The sequence below is a fragment of the Athene noctua genome, chromosome 9, assembly GCF_965140245.1.
Source record: "Athene noctua chromosome 9, bAthNoc1.hap1.1, whole genome shotgun sequence".
Lineage (NCBI taxonomy): Eukaryota > Metazoa > Chordata > Aves > Strigiformes > Strigidae > Athene > Athene noctua.
The window spans coordinates 27,292,122-27,311,606 of record NC_134045.1 but is presented as its reverse complement, the minus strand read 5'-3'; the positions used below and the strand labels follow the sequence as shown (position 1 = coordinate 27,311,606).

At 51.8% G+C, this 19,485-nt stretch overlaps 1 protein-coding gene across 2 annotated transcripts in view; it reads right to left on the bottom strand.

Moving 5' to 3' along the window:
• ZFHX3 (zinc finger homeobox 3) overlaps window positions 1–19,485 on the bottom strand; it is a 182,839-nt gene that overhangs the window by 69,924 nt on the left and 93,430 nt on the right. For both annotated transcript variants that reach the window (XM_074913751.1, XM_074913753.1), the window contains one exon: window positions 5,339–5,570. In XM_074913751.1, coding sequence (XP_074769852.1) covers window positions 5,339–5,570 — 232 coding nt within the window. The remainder of the gene's footprint in view (window positions 1–5,338; window positions 5,571–19,485) is intronic.

Genomic DNA, 19,485 nt, shown 5'->3' with positions numbered 1-19,485 from the left:
AGATAACAAATTTGACTTTTTTGGGCTCACTTGCCACATTTTTTGTTGAGTTTTTCAAAAGCCTTCCCAACAGTCACACAGACCGTGTCCAGCCTGCAGCACTCAAACTGCCTCGGAGGGGGGAAAGGCTCATGCCTTTTGCTTGCTGTGCTCTGCCCCTCCTTGGGCAAGGCGGGGTGTTCTCCGCAGGAACCTTGGCACAGTTTGCCTGTACCAACACAGCTCCTCGGCCACGCAAATTGTCCTCTGCATTTACACGTGCTAAAATCCCTGTTTCCCTCCAAAGATGCCAACAAATTCAGGACTCCTGCGAGAGGATGATCAAAACCAAACTCCTGGGCATCATAAACCTCAAGGCTGTCTCCTGCCTCCGCTCCACCCCACCCTCTGGATCTAGTTTTTCTCCCGCGGAGCCCAAGCACCAAGAGCTTCTGTCTGAGCGCGGGGGGCGAGCAGGGGCTGCGCACACCCCCGGGCAACGTCCCGCCCCGGAGCAGCTACTCCAGGCGTGGCCGTCGGCGTTACGCGGAGCTGCCTGCGCTCGAAGCCTTCTAGAAGGAAATGCTTTCAAAGCCAGAATGAAAATTTGGTGCAGGTTGTTTCACTCTTATTTCTATCATTATCTAATGAGTCATAAGTGCATCCATCCCTACATCTTGAGAACGTTTTGGTTTTTATTACGTTTTTTTTTTTTTTTTCTTCTCAAAACCCCCATCATTAAAAATCAATTAGCTTATGGGTAACGTTATACAGATGCTTCTGCAGCAAGGGGCTGACATCTGCAGTGGCAGCAGCCCAGATACTACAGCAATAGATGTCCAAAAATACCCCATAGAGGAAAGCAATCCGCCCCCCCCCCGCCCAAGCTGTATTCTTTCTGATCAACAAAACAGCTGAATGTCCAGCCTGGGCCCACTTCCCTGTCTCCTGCATAATTAGCACACTTCTCAGAGCAAGCAGAAAAGTTTAATTGTCTTTAATTATCCAGTTCAAGAAGGATTGGGTTTCTTGCCTGATGTCCATATAACTTCCCTGCCAACGACTTCATCATCCCTTTACTGGAAGTGCAGTGCAGCTCCTCGAGCTCTTCCATAACAGACACAAGTTTCAGTGAAGGCTGCGCCGCTGGCACAAGCAGAGACAAAGGTCCTTGTGTCTACAAGGCTGTAGCTCAGGCTGCTGCATGTGTTTTCTGCGGGGTGGGAGGGAATGAGTTGCAACTAATGTGCAATCAAGAACCATCACAATTACAAATGTAAATGAACAGGCAATTGGCACTGACCTTTGCAGATTGTTAGAGGACTAATTAAGGTATGATCAGGCTCTCTCTTCCAGCAGATTGAGATGCATCTACACAAGCAAATATCTACGCACCACCCCAGAGATAGCAATGCTTCTTCCTACATGCTTGCACACACCAGTGAGTACCTACACACCGGCAGAGACGGCGTTTAACCCCAGCACCTGCTCCCTGCAACAGGACGGAGCAGGAAGGGGCATGAAGCAACTCCTCTCCCTCGATCTACGCAGTCCCACCTCACCCAAAGCTGCAGCACGAGGGCTGATCTATCTCAGCCCCGTGACCAGTTTTACGGAGAGCTGGGCTTGAGGACATTGGCACAAGCTGGATGAAGTTAGGGAAAGAAAAAAGCGATAAAGAATCTCCCCGCGTTTCTAGCAAAGGCACAAACGTCTCCATGAGCAGCAGGAGCGATGGTGGCTGCCACGTGCCGGCACCTCGCCCCGGGTCACGGCCGGCCCAGGGCTCTGCCTGGGAAGCAGCAGCACCCGGCTGTGCCCCCACCCCCGGACACCCCTTACAACACGATCCCTCCTGCCTGCTTGCTCTGGGTCACAGCACACCAGACCCAGGAGCGAGGAGAGGGACGATGTTCCACTCTACTGCCGAGGCAAACCGGCAGCTGGCTGCTCAGACCAGCGAGAGGACGGAGCTGCACAAGGAGGGAACATTTTCTGCCAGCTCGGCCCTGCCCTGAGCACTTGCAGTTCTGCAGGGAGAGAGGACAGGCACTGGTCAAGGTCCTGCTCAGGGCCCTGGCCTTGCCTGTCGCTGGGTTTTGAGCATCTCCCAGACAGGAACAACCTCCCCGGGCAGCCAGCCCAGGGCTGGGCCACCCTCCCAGGGAGGTTTGGCAGAAGGTATAAAAGCTGGGAGGACTGAAATCTTTTAAGAGTCCTCAGAAAGAGCAGTGATAACAAAGGGGGACTCACTTTGGAAAAAAAATGCAAGCTGATAATTGTACTTGTAGGGAAACTGAATTCACAACAAATATGATTAACTAGAAGGGGAAAGAGAATCACAGCAATGATTACCAGGGAGTAACAGCAGCATCAGAACAAATCACTGCGCTTGCAACACAGCAAACCAGCAAGAAAGTCACTATCCCTTTGGGCCCCCCGACGGAGACGTGTCACAGATCAGAAAAGCACTTTCTGCTCAAGGTGTCTGAAACACAGGGAAGACTTTCTCGTGTTACCTGTTACCACCAGAGACTCCTCATCAAAAGGCAGCGAGGCAAGTCCACCCAGCTCTCAGAAAAGAACAATAAAAACCGTAACAGGGACAGAGCTGAGACACCGTGTTACAGAGGAGGGGGAAACGCAGCGAGCCAGCTGCAAAGCCCAAGTGCAGCCCTGCTCGAAGGAACAGCGTTTCCATGCCGGCAGTGTCGTGCTGGGAAGACCCGTGGGTGCAGCCTCACCCAGCAGCACGTGCAGCTCTCCTGAAGAGTGTGACAGCCAAATATACCAGAAAAGTTGAAAACCAAGAAAACTCAAACACATCCGAAGAGTGAATTTAAGCCTAGGTATGTGTGTATTCCTGCTACACACTGCTGACACACTGAGCTACAGAAAAATAACAACAGCCAGCTAAATAATGAGTGACAGCAGCATTTTATGATGCTGGAAGTTTAAACATCACAGAAAAAAAGGGAAGGATCAGCCTGTTTGAGGCAGATCTTTTTACACGCGAAGAAATTACACTGAACCAATCCAAGCCGAGATACAAATCGCTGTTGTGCCCTGGGAGAGGCCGACCCTGCCCGTGGCGAGGAGCACCCCGGGGTGCTGGGCAGTGGCCCCCCAGCGCCACGGCCTCAGCCCAGCCGCTGGCCTGGGGCGACGCGGCCGCCCCGCTCTGGAGCAGAGTTGATGTTCGGATCCCGCAGCGGGACCAGGATAAACGGGAGGCAGAAGCCCGTGCTCCCCGCAGTGTCCCGCTCAAGGCCGACCCCGTCGCTGCGGGCACAAGCAGAGCAGCACCTCGTGCCCGCGGCCGGCGCCGTGTGCCTGCTCAGTGTCGCTCAACAATGGGCTGCAAGAGCACCTGGAATTAAATATCCCAGGTCAAAGCGACCTGCAAAACAGATCAGAAGTTCTCCCCTCTTTGTATTCTACAGTCTTATCCTTGCTTGTATTTTTAACCCTTGTGATAAAATAGGGTAAAGAAATTCTTAGTGTCGTGTTTGCTGTCAGTTTTTTTTGAAGAACCAACAAGCTTAAAAGGAATTATCTCAAGCCATTTAAAAAAAATCTAATATTTTTAAACCAAGATTTCCTTTCAGTGACTTGTCAAGAGTTTTAGTTTAAAAAAATTACATTTTTTAAAATGGTCAACAAACCATTTTCCCTCTCAGCTAGTCAGCTTCTGCACTCTCAGTACCTGCAATGTTATAATCCTGGCGGACGTACAGGGAAAGATAAGGTTTCTAAAGTAAAAGACAAGGTAAACAAAAAATTCTAAAGTAAACAAAGACTTCCAAGATTGTTCTGTACATCACAAAAGGACACAGATGGTTTCTCCTCTCCGTACATTTCGCTTCTAAGAAAACTCACAAACCATACAACGCTGGCCTGCGTGTCCTTTCGAAATCCGACTGTTTTCCTACAGCGGAGCATGGCAGAGCAGCAGGACGCTGTAAGAGCTGCTGTCCCCTCTGGGACGGTGTGGCAGGCACAGCACGCTTCCACTGTCACCGTGACCTTTGGGAAAGCATGTTCCATGCCCTCGACTCCACTGGGCCACTGAGTTCATGGATCGGTCACTCTTTTCCATGAGACTGAATTTAACTCTTAATGAAAAATCTCCTGTTTCACTTTTTGTCTGTTTTGCAGGTATTTCAGTTGCTTGTTACTAACACGTGTAACAGCAATGCAACCCAGGTCTTAATTCAAGAGGCATTTCTAAGACCCACACATATTCTCCTCCAGCTGGTGCTGCTTTCCTTCCCCAATGCCTTTAAGCTAAGATCACTTTCCACGTCTCTAGGCACATTAATTGCAGAATACTGGTTCCTCAGAGTGCTCTTCTATCAGATTTAGCCATTTCAACAGCAGTCATGGAGCAAAGTCCTGCTTGAAGCTGAGTGGAGGGTTGTGAAGGTTTTTGCTGGCATCCCCCCAGCTCCAGCATCTTCCCATCCCTGACAGCACACGCACCAGCTGACTCGGGCAGGCTCTCCTCCTCCTCCCTCCAAGAGGGTTTCATGAGATCTTGCTTTCTCCTAACATAAAAAAGTGCTTAACCCTTTAAATGATCAAACAAAGTACAATTCCTGTTCTGCCCAGCCCAGCTGTCCCCTTTAAGACACATTTTCTCTTGCTAGATTCACAGCCGCAATCCCTTTCCTATTATCTGTCCTTTCTGTATTGAGCAAATGCTCCATCCAAACCTATCCGCCTTGTCAGGAGGAGACACGGAAAACAGATGGACACTCTCCCCCTCTCCTGCCCACCCCTTTCAACCAGCTTCTCCTCCCGATCCAGCGTGGCTGAAATATTAGAAATCAGTAACAAGCTGGGACAGGTTCACACCGGTGCTCGAGACATCACCTGACACACTGCACAGCACCCACAAGAAGTACAGCACGCCGGTTTGTTAGAGTTGTCCGAATGTGACGGTCTCTGCAGACACTCACAGGATATTCCACTGTTTCAGACACTAACCTGAACAAACACACGCACTTCTACGTGTCCAGCCTGCGTTTAGCCCCACCGGAACAGAGGGGGCCGCTTGCGAGCACGGCGTGAAGCATGTGTAAGGACTTGGTGCTCCAGAGCCACCCCCAGCCCCGTGAGGCGCTGCCGTGCCGGACGCTGCCGGTACTACGGGGTCTTGTCCCGCCTCAGGGCAGCCGGGACTTCCCCGACACGTTAGGGATCAGCAACCAGCGTCATCCCCGCAGCAGGAAGAGAAACAAGAAAGTCACCGAGCTTGCCAGGGAGCGGCGCAGGGGGTCTGATGCTGCTCGTCACATCCTGGGACGCAGAGGAGCCAAGAGCCCGACCCCGTGCACGCGAGGGCGGCCGCACTCACCCGCCTCAGCAGCTGGACACTTGCGGATGGTGAAGATCTGTCCCAGGTCTTCCTCTTCTTCAGGGAGACCCTTCTGGAGGCGCTGCAGCTTCCGCAGGCTTTCACTCCGCTGGTGTTTCATGGAGCGCACGTGCTGGATGAGGTTCAGCTTGGCCTTGGTGGAGTAGTTACAGAGGACACAGTGGTAATAGCAGCTTTCACCCTCAACCCCGCTCTCGTGATGCTGAAGGTGCTGTGAAGAACAAAGTAGAGAGATGTGAATTCCCTTTATCAACTCCAGTCTCCCCGGGTTAGTCCACTGTGAACTGCTAAAAGCCACCTGGGAATTAAGTAAGAAACCACATTTTGACAAAGACACAGTAAGATCAAGCCTGTTTATTCTCAAGGTAGCACACACTCTCCTGCTCAGAAGCAGGAAAAACATAACATGCTGAAATGAGCACAGAAGCAAAATCGAGATAGGCAAGATCATCTCCTTCAGTGAAAGAAAATACCAGATCCAACATTAACAACTATTCACGACCTACGCATGGCTAATTCTTTCATATTTAAAGCTTATCCTGGGAGGGGATCCAACTTCATGTCAAACAGATAAAATTAAATTTGATAAATTCTCACTGAAAACTAAGAAGAATAAAACCAAAGCAATCCTAGAACACAACGAACCCGTTAGATCAAGAGGTCCTGGAACAGCGTATGGAAGCAGAGCGCAGAGCGTGTGCCACCCTATCCATCACCCAGCACTCCGTTCCCTGGCATCTTGGGTTTACTCCCTTGGAACTGGAAGAAAGCCACAGCCTGGCCTGAAAGATGGCCGTGACAGCGATCCAGACTGGAAAGCCAACGGGGAGCGTGCAGCTGGGTATCACCGCGAGAGGTTGGCGCTTGGGAAAAAAAACCTTGTCACCCTCTGAAGCTGCGCGGTCGCAGCCAGTGCAGCCAATTCGAGAGCATTATACCTTGATTATTTGACAGAATCCATCAACTGTCTGGCACAGAGGTCCACGCCACTAGGGAAACAAATAGCTATTTTATGTCATGGATCCCAAGGATGCCACAATTATTTCTTAAAACCAGAGGGAAGAACTCACAGCTTGCAGCTATATTGGCTGCCACGGCACAGCCGCTCTCCGTTCACTCTGGGCAGCGGCTGGGCTGAGAGCTCACGGTAACCCTCCCAATTCCCACAGTATGCGAGGAAAAATGTATACCAAAGTCAAACGACATGAAAGACTCCTCAGTGAACGCCATTCAGCTTCTCCACCACACACCTACGCCTCAGCTTAGCAGTAATCCCTGCCAGCTCCTACCGTCCAACCTCCAGACCTCTTTTTCTCTTCTGGGTCATCTCATAAAACTCTTTCCTCTCCACGCACTTCACCCAAGGCACACGATTTGGACAGGATCTCAGGGTTTGTCAATCAAAGTATTGCCTACGTGCAGCCAGGACCTTCTGGTAAAAATTCTGATGTGTATTATCTCAGTTACAGCTAAGATAAGATTAAAGACACATATTACCCAGCACTGTGTGCTTAGCTAACACGGAGGAAGGAGAGCCCTCTGAGTCTAGGAATGATTAAAAATAGGATAGGAGCTGATGCTGAGGCTTCTGATTGGAAGGGCGAGGGAAGAGAATAAATGTATTCTAGATCTGGCTAATTAGACTAGCCTCTTTTGGGATCGCAATGTATTTAATTAAATTCACTGTAATATTTGAAGAATCCACTAGGGCACTAATCCCACTGGTGCCCTCAAAAGATTTTTTGCTGTTTTCCCTCATAAGAACTTCTTCCTCTCATTTCTATTGTTTGCATGCATTACCCTCTTCCTGAGCCAGAAAAAGAGAAATGGCTTAAGACATAAAAGCTAAGGTTAGTGAGCCATCACAAGAGCCATGCGACCGGCCCGCACGGCCCGGCTTAGCCAGCCTCGCCCAGCCCTGCTTAGACCAGATCTCAGCAACAAACCTCCCCGCCACCCCGCCCCGCCGCAGCCAGGGGTCTGGCTCCGGAAGGCGTCCAGGAGGGCCTGTCTCCCACCCACCGAGAGGGGCGTCGGGAAGCCCCCAGCCCACAAACACCGCGGGGCCAAGCTCGGGAAGTGCCAACGGGCTCTGCAGCAGCTTCTGCGAGAAGGCAGCGCAAACCCCTAGTGAGCAATTAAGAGAAAAATCTGGTCACAGGTTCAAGGAAATATTAAGGACATGGTCTCTGTGGGAACCAGAGGCACAGTCTGTATGACTCTCATTTAAAAGGGGATTTTAGGAAAACATTTGCTTTAAACAGTTTTAATAAACGTGTCTCATTTTCTGCTCTTCTTTTGCTCCCACTCCAAACATCCCTTGTGTGCGGTTCAGCTGCACCAAAACCTGAGAGTGCCAACGCCACCAAGCGCGCCTGGGACACGGCGCGACATCGCCCGCCCGCCTCCGGCTGCCGTCAGTCCCCCGGCGGAGGAGCGGAGCAGGCCAGAAGACGACAATGTGATGGACGAGCGAGCACTAGCTGTGAGTGGCTGGGAGCGATGAAACGCTGGACGAGTACGTGTAGTTATTGTCCATCATACTGCTAAGCTTTCCCCTTGTGAGAATTTATCCGTATCACAGAAAACAAATTCAAAATATTAAACCAGAACCTTGTTAGAAGACAAATCAACTTGAAAATCAAAGGAATACATTGTTCCTAGGAAAACCAACCAACTTCTGTCAGAGAGCATTGATTTCTGTGAGTCTGGGGGGGTGTTCGCTCCCTCCCTCTCAACAATAGGAAACTTCCAACATCTGGTTCTTCACGCATGGCATGCAAAATATTGATCAGGTTTAGTCAAAGCTCCACTTTAAATCAGAAACAGACAGAGGAACGCTCTGATGGAAGCCATACGGCTCAGGAGTGCGGCTTCCCGAGGGACACGGGCTGTTCCCGAACGCACACTAACCGCAGCACAACACCTATTCCTACGCACAAACCAAACCAAATCCAGCCCGTTCCACCCGGGAAGCGCTGGGGCCTGGGCAAAGCTGCGCTCTCGCTCCGCGGTGCGGGGATTAGCGCGGGAGGATCCTGCTCAGACGCCTCATCTCCTCCGTGTAAGCAGGGTGCAGCCCCTGCCCCGACCCTCCCCACAGACCTGCCCCCTGGAACACCAGTCCCTCCCAGTACAAACACCCCCAGGTTTGGCAATTTTGTCTCAAGACCCAGAGCTGCCCACTGCCCCGCGCGCTCCATGGCGGCCTCCCTGGGCACAGCCAGGCAGGAGCAGGACGGGGAACAAACCCCCGGGCCAGGGAGCAGCCACTGGGGAGAGCAGCCAGCCTGGCCCCGTGGAGCCCGGAGCCTCTCCTTCAGCATCTTGCAAGGAAAACGCCATTTTGGGGGACCCGGCACCAAACCGCGCTCACGCCAGCAGCCAGGACGGCTTCAGCCCTGCCCACACGCTCTGCCCGATGAGCGTTCTGGGTTGGTTTAGGGAGAATTGCCTAACGACCTCCCCCTTCCTCAGGTTTGGCTCAAAGAAGTCGGCACGTTCAGAGGGTCTGAACACAAAGACAGTTTAATCAAGCAAGAGAAAAATCACACCTTGCGCTTACACGCCGTGCAGGGTGTGGGGGGCCAGAGAGGAGGGCGAGGGAGGTGACGGCACACGGGCCATGCTCAGGCCACTACTGCCCCCAGCCCCCAGCACGGCCACCGCGAGGACAGGGCAGGGCAGGGCAGGGGCAGGGGCAGGGGAGGCGCCTGTGCGAGCACCAGCGACACGTATACTGAGGTGAAGTGGCTCACACTGGGCCCACGGACCGGCTTTCCAGCCCTTGCTCTCTGACATCTGGCTCGGAATTGTTTTCTTCTAATAAACAACAGCATAACAAACATTCACGGTGTATGACTATGGAAATCTAATTTTTAAACACAGTGAGGAATGACGCGATATTCAGTTTTTCTTTCTCTCCACCTCCATCCTTCACATACCACGAACTTTGTTTATTTTACCATCTATCTTCTCCCCATCTAGCACCGCCTCACCCACAGTATTTTTCAATAATCACGGCATTTAATGCGAGAGCTGTATTCATCTGTCTGACTGCAGGCAGTCCTCCTCGCCCCCGCGCCATGCGCTCAGGCCACGTTCTTGGGTGATGAGACCGTCGTAACCAGGACTGGGGATCCGCGTTGCTGCCTTTGCACAAGTGATGAACTCTCAAGCTGAATAACTGTAGGTGTTCCTGTAGCTAATGCTCACCATTGAATCTGATCTCTAAAATCTTTTGTATGTCTTAAATTTTAAAAGATGTTAAATCTCTATCTGCTCAAAACCTCTTCTGAATTAAGTTTATCACAGCCACTGTGTAAAGAGCCAGATCCCTACAGTAACATGAGCAGATAACCCTCCCTATAGCTCTGCTGCCAGAAGGCACAATGTTATTTTCCAAACCCCATTTGCCATGTTTAGTGGGTCAGATGCTGTTCTGGGGGTGTATGAACTGCAACCCTAGCTCACTAGGGAAACGCAATAACCACTTTAAACTATCTTGTGCTTTTGACGTTTATTATTCATTAGAAAAAAAAGCGCAATTTCTATGCAATCTTAACTTCACCTTGCACAAAGCTTCCCCTTCGGAGGGCCCTAAAAGCTGCTCAGGATGAACCCACACCAAGAGCTGTGGGAATCTCACAAGCTCTCGGTCTGCAAGCCATGAGATCCCACCTCCACCCATCCTCAGACAGCCTCGGTACAAAAAGCAGTAGAACACGTGAGAAAACCCTCTGCAGGCTCAAGGATGGCCCCTTCTGCGGTCCTCAAAGACAACAAGCAGTAGAAACAAGAGTTTCTACAACTGCCCGCAAGGACAAGCAGCCTGGGCTCTCCTGCTCCTCGCTGGCACACAAGGATCTCCCTTTGGCACATGCCAGAGTGTCTGTAGGCAGGAAAAGACGGTGAAGTAACAGGCCTGCAGGCCAAAACCAAAGGGGGCAAATAACGCCATGAACTCCATGCAGCAAGCAGAGAACCAGCACTAAGGAAAAGAAGCCCCTTCCTCCCCAGCAGCTGGCTAGCAGGACCACCAGCCGCAGCAGTGACCCCGGGCTCAGAGGGCAACGGGGACAGTCCAAGGCAGGCACCGCTCCCTCCCTCACACAAACACCCCTCCTGCTTACACGGGTGACTGACGGAACAGTCCAGAGAAATCTCTTCCAAATCACTTCTGATCACTTTCTCACATTACAGACAATCCTGCCACAAACTCAGAGGCTACTCAACTACCAAGAGCTTTTGTCAGAAATTGTTTTCAGTCCTGAACATCTTTGGAGAAGTTTCTTCCACTTGTAACACTCTTACCACTGAGCTCGGCACGTCTGCTCTGTTAGAATGGGTAAAATTAGTGATTTCAAAGAACTGACAGGTGTGGCTGAGGAAGGGGCCAAAAAGCTGCTGGAGGGCTACAAAACATGCAAGGGAGCACCACTGCAGACTCGCACCGCCGCTCCTCCTGCGAGCACCTACGGCTGCCCAGGCCCAGCACCCAGGCCCAGGGGCAGCGGGAGCCCTGCTCAGCCCCGGGCGGCCCCCGGAACCCGAGGAGCACCGCAGAGGTTAGGTGGGACTCTGACCCTCACTCTGTAACTGTGAAAGACAACACCAGCACGCTCTCCCGCCTTCAGGAGGAGGTGCTGGAGGCACACCAGCCCTAGGAGCACATCCTCAGCACAGAAGGATGCCCAGGGATTGACTCTTCCTCAGGGTGAAGCCAGACGCGGGTAATTAGTAACAGGCTTGGTCGGAAACATTCCACATACCAGCAAGAACGGTGCCTGTGACGAGGCACTCCTGGAGAGCTGGACGAGACACGACCCTTACACCAGAGCTGGAGGGAGGCCGCAGGTCGTGGGGGAAAGGGACCAGACCCTGCAGCCGGCCTCAGAGGTGTCTCCTGGCCCCCGTGTGCCTCTGATCTGCTGCACGAGATAAATCACACAATCCTGGAAGAGAGTTTTAATGAAAGTCATGTGGATGCAGCTGTCTGATCCTGGTCTGTTCCAAGTACTCCATAAAAGTCAGAGCTGGCCCATCCGTCTTGCTCTCCTTTCACACCTGCAGCCCCGGCTGGAATTTCCTGGAGCTGAGGGAGCCGCGGGGCGGAGGCGGCCCGCAGCGACAACACATGCTGGCTACGCGCTGGAAAGGCTGGCGCGCCCGCAGACCCCCCGGCCCAGATGTTCTGAGAGGAGGAAAAAATTGATTCTCCATACAGCAGGTTCAAAAGATGAACTTATGCTCTTTCATATTCCACCAACGTCCTGCAAGTGTTTACTGCTTCTGAAGAGGCAGCGTTACAAAACCCTTCCCTCCGCCCAGCCACCCCGGCTCCTTGCACAACAGCTCCTTCCTGCAGCTCGCTGACCGGGGAGTTCAGACTCACGTGCCCACAAGATTTTGCTGTTTAGTTTGTGGTAACTGGCACAGTCCAACGGTGAGCATCGCTCCCGCTTCCAGCTCAAGCTTCCTCACTCTCACCCGAAGCTGAAGGAGAGGTCGTCCAGCCTGGCCTTGAGCCCTTCCAGGGAGGGGGCAGCCACAGCTTCTCTGGGCAACCTGTGCCAGGGCCTCACCGCCCTCACAGGGAAGAGTTCCATCCACGGTTGGCTTTCTGGGCTGCCAGCGCATGTTGCTGGCTCAGGTTGAGCTTCTTGTCAGCCAACACCCCCAAGTCCTTCTCCTCGGGGGTGCACAGAGCCCCCGACCATCACACAAGTCCCTGATCACGACGCTGCAAAGCGGGAGGGAAGCAGGAGCAAGGACTTTCCTCAGAGAGGAGCCACAGCAACACACAGAGCAGCCAAGCAGAGACCTGCCCTACCGGGAAGGGTCGGTAATAATGTACAAGGCACAGAAATTCTTGGCAGCTCCAAGAACAGCCGATGGCCCTGGCAGTGTGGGACGGGAGGTGTCCCCGAGGGCTCCCACCCGGGCAGAGGCTGCGGGCTACAGATGCTCTCTCCCTGCTGGCCACGAGGCTGGTGCGTGCTGAAACGCTTTTGGATTCCCCCATAAATGACCCCAAAAGCCACCCAGCAAACTGGGTCTGCTCCACCAGCCCTTGAAGTCTCATTAAAAGCCAAATATTGCTCAGCCTAAAGATGGAGAGCTCAGCATGGATTTTACTGAACGTTAAATCAACCAGCAAGCGTAGCCAGCAAACTCTGTGGCACTTTAACTTTAAATAATGCAATAATTATTGAATTTCCTTTTTATAACCGAAGTGCTGGAATGTAAACAATGGGGCTGTAATTGCAGGAAGGGGGGATCAATAGAGGCAATCGTTTTCAGCCATGTTAATTGTAAATACAATTGCTCCAAGATGTCAGCCTCGTTCTTCTCGCTCCCAGAATCATCCTAACGGATGACAGAGTCCAACTTTCCCATTACAGCTGTTCGTTCCTTTAAGAGGTTCTCAATCAGGTCTGATCAATCTGTCAAGATAATGCATGGAGTAAGTAAGACTCTTCCAAACACAAGCTCCCAATCAATAGCCCGGACCTGCTTAATGAGGAGGGGCTAAAGCCCAGAGGGAGGCAACAGTCCCAGCTTCTGCTCAGCTCTGGCAGCTAACTTCTTCATGGGGCCTTGCTAAGCTGATCAGCTCTTAACGAGGACATTGTTTATGCAGACCGTGATGAGCAGCATCCCCACATATTCAGAGTCCCCCAGGGTCAGTGGGCAAAAACTGACAGAGATTAACAGAAAACAAGAGCCAAGAAAGGTCGAACTTGTATTCACACTCACCACCACCACCTTTTTAATCATGCAATAGACCTGGAAGTACTAATTAATCATTCATTAGAAGAGATCCCCAAAGATGAAAATCTGTGCAGGACCACTGGAAGTCTAAGAGCATCGCCAAGATTCCTCCCGCGCACCCGAGAAGGACAAAGGCCGCGGCGAAGCCCGCGCTCGCCCAGCGGTGCCGCCATCCCCGCCCAGCGCCAGAGAGGCCCCGACGGCCGGCAGGACGCACGCGGGCAGGGGGCAGCCAGGGCAGCCGTCGGGGAGGCCGCTCTCCACCTGGACTGTTTCATTCTGGTACCCAGGTACACCCCTTTGTGCAGCGGGACACAACGCCTCACGCTCGCTGAGCGGCCCAGAAGGGGAGAAGAGAGACAGGTCTGGGTGCACCTGGGGTCCTTCCCAGAGCCCTGAAACTTTCTTTCCTCCCACTGCTGCGTTACAAGAGCTGCAGTCACAACAGATCAGCTCTTGGGCAACCACAACTTCAGAGAATTTTCCAGATCCCTGAAATCTTCACAGCTCTCCCCAGGGAGGCACAGGCGTAAGCGCTGCTATATATGTGGAGATGAATTCAGGAGTGTATGTATTGATCTTGCTAATTATAGTGATAAAAACAAAGCACAATTAGGAGTACATTTCCTATCAGCTGTTCTGAAAAGTGCTGCCCCCAACCTCGCGTGCTCCGGCCACGGCTCCCACCGCGAGGCCCACGGCAGCCCTGCGAGCCTGCAAGGGCACCTACCGCTGCTCACCAGCGCGCCTCTGCCACAACAAACCCCATAAACTCCACGGGAAGGGCACTCTGCTGGCACAAACGAGGGACGCCAGGATGTCAGCCCTGAGCAGAGCTCCACGCAGCAGTCTCTGCAGAGCAGCACAGTGGTTTGGTGTCGGTGGAGCTCCTCCTGCAAGCCTTGCGAGTTAACCAAAACTTGCGAGTTAACCAAAACTGGAATTTATGATGTTCTGCCCCTCAGGAAAATGTACAGTTTTCTCACTTTGTATTTGCCACGGATGTTGTCATCCCTGGAGAAACAGGACAGAAAAGCTGTACCTTGCGTTTAAAAGCAGCGCCTGCAAAGTACTGTAGGGACAGCAACAGGATGGAATTACAGAAACAACAAAATTCTTGCCACGACTAAGCAACACCACTGAGGAGGACAGGTCCTTGGGGCTGCTCCTTCCTCGGTGCTGGGGATAGCCAAGAGCTGAGGAATTCGGAGAGCCTTTTCTTTCTCAGGGTTAGAAAAAGAAAAGGGAAAAGAACAGCTGAATGTGAAGACAAGACGGTAACCAAAAGCAGGCTCAATGATCCCACTACCCGGTTGTTTTTCTTTTTTTTAACGTATTGCGTACATATAATTGAAATTAATAAGTTCAGTGTGAGTTGTTAAGCTGCGAACACTCAGGTGAACTAGAACAGCCTGCGAATATGGAAAATCACTGCATAAAAGGCAAATTATATCATAAAAAGGGCTGGGGGGAACCTGAAAAGACAGCAGGATAAAAATCTGTTGTCCATATTGTAATTATATGGCTGCTGAGTGATTGAAAAAGGCTTTCCGTAACACAGAACAAGACCAGGACTATCCGTACAGGTGATGTATTATTTCCTCCAGCAGCGATAGGAATGATCCAAATGTTACGCTGCGAGGGATCTCCGAGGAGGCTCCTCTGCGTGTTCGCAGGCACAGCACGTAACACTCGCTCGGTCTGGTGGTGTGAAGGCCGGCTCAGACTTAAAACAGCTACCCAAACCCCTCTGCGTATGTGCGGAGTCTGCTTTAAGAATCTCAATTAAAACGGTGGTTTTTTTCCCCATATTGTGTCTGCTGGAAAGGAAACCGCGTCTCTGACGGAAAGCTCGAGGACCGCTCTGCACCCGCTGTGCCCCGCGCCATGGCCCGCAGCCAAGGGGCGCCCACAGGCAGTGGAGGGGTACGAGGACAACGCGGCCACGAGGGGCGACCCCGGGGAGGAGGCGCTGCCCTCCCCTGCGGGCAGCCGGCTCTCGGCATGCCGCCGGCCAGAGGAGCGAGGCGAGGCCGCCCGCCCCCCGGCGAGCCCACCGCCATTGCCTCCACGTTCGGGCTGGGCCCCCGGAGCCCAGGGCCTGCCACGAGGAGCCGGCCCGAGGAAAGGCCGCGGGAGCGGGTCCTGCCCCGGCACGGCAGCACCCCGCGGGACAGGAGGGCTCCGCCGCCGCCGCCCCACGGGCAGCGCTCCCGGGACACGCGCACGAGGGGCTGCTGTAATAACGCTCCCTAAACCCGCGTGGGAAATTGAACTGGCCACAGAAAACCACACTGAGTTCACGTTATTTAATAAAATACTACAGACACAGATTAACTTCCCTTGCCCAGTATTTATTGTTTCATCTATCTCTAGAGAAGTTACAAGCACTATGATAGACTGAAGATTTCCTTGTTTTCATATAGCTTCTTTATAACTTCCTACAGCAATGTACCACATTGAATCCCAACAGATAACCATACAATAACAACAATACACAAGACATTTTTTAATCCTCTCCATAAATCGAAGAATATCAATATCGAAGAGATGGATGATACAACCTCCCGTCACAGAAGCCAACAAGGATGCATTCAGGAACAACAGACCAAGCTCATCCTTTGTCCACAACCCTCACGGAGAAACATTTGTGAGAAATGATTTCCACTTTCTCCAATCAACCAGAGGACTCCATGCAACATGAAGGCCCAAACTCTGTCCTCCTGCCTCACCAGAGCACCCCTGTGACACAGAAACGCGTACTCCTGGGCACAAAACCATCAGCCCTTCCAAACCCCACCTGCTGGGGTGTACAGTGGCACCTCCTCAGCAGGCAGGTCACCACCCAGGCTCTGCTCTGCTCCCTCCTCCAGCAGCCCACACAGCACCAGCCTTCCATTCATCCCACGCTCCTGACCGAGCCGGGCTTATGGTGTCAGCCCAGGACACAGACGAGGCCCCGTCACGGCAAGAGCTGCCCCAGCAAAAGGGAAGCTGGACAGCAGCGGTGGTGGCGGAGCTGTGATGGCCCGAGGATGCAGGTGACAAGAGCAGGCGGTACAGGAGGAGGGAGAACCAAAGGAAGGGTGGATGAATGAGCACGACAGAGAAGGGAAATGGAAAGAGGGAATATATAATATTCTTTGTGTCTTAAAGGTGAGATGAAAAGCGGTAGAGCAAGACCCAGCCAGTGAAGCCCTCCCATCAGAGCAGCCCTTCCTCAGAGGTGCTGCCTGCCGGGCCGGACACCAAGCTGGCCAGCCGAGGCTGCAACCTCTGATGCAGTTGTTGTTGGGGTGTACTGATGCACAAGGACAGGAGCACGACCCGATTCCAGGCAGGTGCTGAGAAGGTAAGTTCATTAAGTGTCTGTGACACACACAAACAGAACACAGAGCACCACAGAAATGCCCACGAGAAAATAAATAATTCTTCATTCAGTGAAAGCTTTGGATTGTATTAGACAAAGCCTGGGGCACTGTAATGAAAGAGGAAGATAAAAAGAAACGGAATAATTACTCATTCACAGAATGAGGCAAGAATCCTACTGGAAAAATATGTATGGAAATATTTATAATTAAAAACTATAATAATGCCTGCACACAAAGGACTGAATTAAGGCAACCTGAAGTCTGGTATTTTCTATGTTGAAGATGGTCACGAGGGCTTCCATGAACTGAACGGACACTAATGTGTCTTAAGAATCGTGTCTATTAATTCAGGCAACTGCTCCTTTCCCCACGCCGCTCAGCAACTGCTCTGTCAGAAAAGCCACCAAATTCTTGGTGAGGTGAAGCCACCTCCCAATTTAACTGGAAGATCTCTCCAGCCCTTGCAGTGGTTCCTAGCACACGTTCGCAGGCCTGGTGTCCAGAAAGGACACGTCAGTGACCCAGAACAATCTAGAGCAGCAGAACCGTTTGGCTCACGTGTCACACACACGTCCTGCAAGCAGCTCGCAGCCTATGGATGGATTGGCTTTGCTGCTCTAACTTCACCTGCAACAGGCTCCTGACTTGCAAGACTGCCAGGAATTGGGGCAATAATCCCAACCGACGCTGGTAGGTTAAAGGCAACGCCCCCCCAGACACCCTGCGGGGCTGGCACAGCCTCCCACCCTCGACACAGACCTTACCAACCATCTCAGTGGAAAAGGTCAATAGTTCGCACTAGCAGTAGATCTTCTGCTTTTCATTCCATCATCATGAGCTGACACCCACACAAGGCATCGTCCTTACCAGAAGGGCAGAAACTAAACCACCTGCGTTTTAATGCCACAAAAATACGAGTGGTCAGAGCTGTCCAGAGGCGGGGAGGGCCGGGGACGCTGACAGACCTGTGGCACTGGCGTACGACCGCCTGCGCACCACCAGAACGGGAGAGTGAACCCAAAACAAAAGGGATGGCGGAGATACCTGCTGGGCCTGGCCTACCTGCCTGTCTGCATTCCTCAGCGGTTTAAGCCCAAGGAAAGTCGCTGAGCCACCGAGGAGAGCAGGAACCGAGGCTGGGTTTGGGGTCAGAGCATCCCACTTGCTCCTCCGTGCTGGTCCCCGCGCTGGCTGCAGACCCCACACACCAGCGGGGACTTTGTCCAAAGGACAAAACTGCTTTGTGCAGCTCTGAAAATAAACTGAATCTGCAGCTAAAAACCTTTAACTAGCCAACAGGCTCCAGTCTTGATGATGAATATAAAACAACCCAAAGTGTTCTTCAAATCATCAGAAACCCCCTATGTGACAGTCTTTTCTTCCCCCCATTCTTTTTCCTTAGCAGTTTGCACCCTGATACGCTGAAACCCGGGTCTCCAGTTAACTGAGCCACACACTTTCCTAGCTTTATGGCCTCGGTATAGGGTAGAGCCAAGTTAAGCCTCACAGTGAGATTTCAGTTCAATTTATTTACCTCCTTTACATTCATGAGAAATTAAACAACTAATATCATCATGGTTGGCAGGCACCTGCACGTGGGACCTCCTGCGGTAAAGGTTTCTTTTATCTTTAGGAAAAACCAAGGCGAAATCCAGTGCTCATTACCTGAAGCTAAGCGATGCAAACAAGAAATGGTGTGTGTATTTTGGACAGGGTCAGTAGCTAACTCTTCAAACAAAAGGATACAGCAAGTTATTCCGTACCTGGGACTTTCTAACATGAGATTTTGTAACTGGAAGCAGAAGTTTGAGACATAATTCAAAGTACAAGGTACAATACCACAGCTTCTCTTAAGGTCAGACTGTGATGGTCCCTCCTGGTTTTTAACAAGGACGACCCCCCCGCATTGCTTTGCGCAGGGCTCACCCAGCCCCGCGCACACACAGCGGGTGAGGAGTGTTCCAGTGCCTGGAGCCATTCAGGTTCCTACCCGATGCGAAGCTCTAGTGTCCCGCGTTCATACGGTGCTTCCTGCCGGTGCAAGTGTAACACTGACCGTAACGTTTGTGCAAAATTTCCTCTGCGTACCCAAGACCTAATTCAACTGCATCGTACTTCTATAGAGGAGACTAGGATTGCTCTGAGTATCAGCTGCAGCTATTCCCTCCTGGACTAAAAACATGGAAGATACGGAGCTTGCAGAAGTACACTGAAGCAAAGAGAATAAAACCTGAGATGATAAACGTCTCTGCTCTCTGGTGCTCTCTTTGTTCCAGTGTATCTGCATCCACTTGTATTTGCCGTATACAGGTACAGAAACTCCTGGGAAAAGCCAGGCACAGTATTTACTGGTTTTAGCAATTCTGGATCTGCAATCCACGGCGTAAAGTCTGTGGAGACATACACAGGGTAGATGATAAATTCTACGAAGGCAGCACTAATCAGCATTAGGAGTACTTACTGACTACTGCAATTCAGAAGTAAAATGGAAGCAGCAAAATCTTTTTTGGGGGCAGTGTCCACTCACAGCAGAGAAACGTGAAGAGATGACAGATTTCTAAATCCTATTTATGAAATTGCATGTGTGACTCCATATACTCCAGTAGCCCTAAGATTCTCATTTCTGTGACCGTGTGGGATTAACTCCTTTGCAAAGACACTTGCTCGGGGTTAGTGTACGCTATCAAGAGGCCAGGATGCAGGTTTCGTGTCTTGCTAATCCACCTGCCCAGCCCAGAGTTAGACATTTTAATGGGTCTATCTGGGCATTGTAGTGCCCACACCAGCAAACCCATGTAAGTCAAAAACAAGGAGGTGTGGAAACAGTAAAAGCAAGGTTCCTGCTTTGTGGGACTATGGGAAACACGCACTGGCAGATGGACAGAAGCTGTCTGTAACACAGACCCCGTGACACGAAAACCCCATCTACAGAAGGACGCCAAAATATTTACACTCTCCCACCTCTCCCACCAGGCCAAAGCC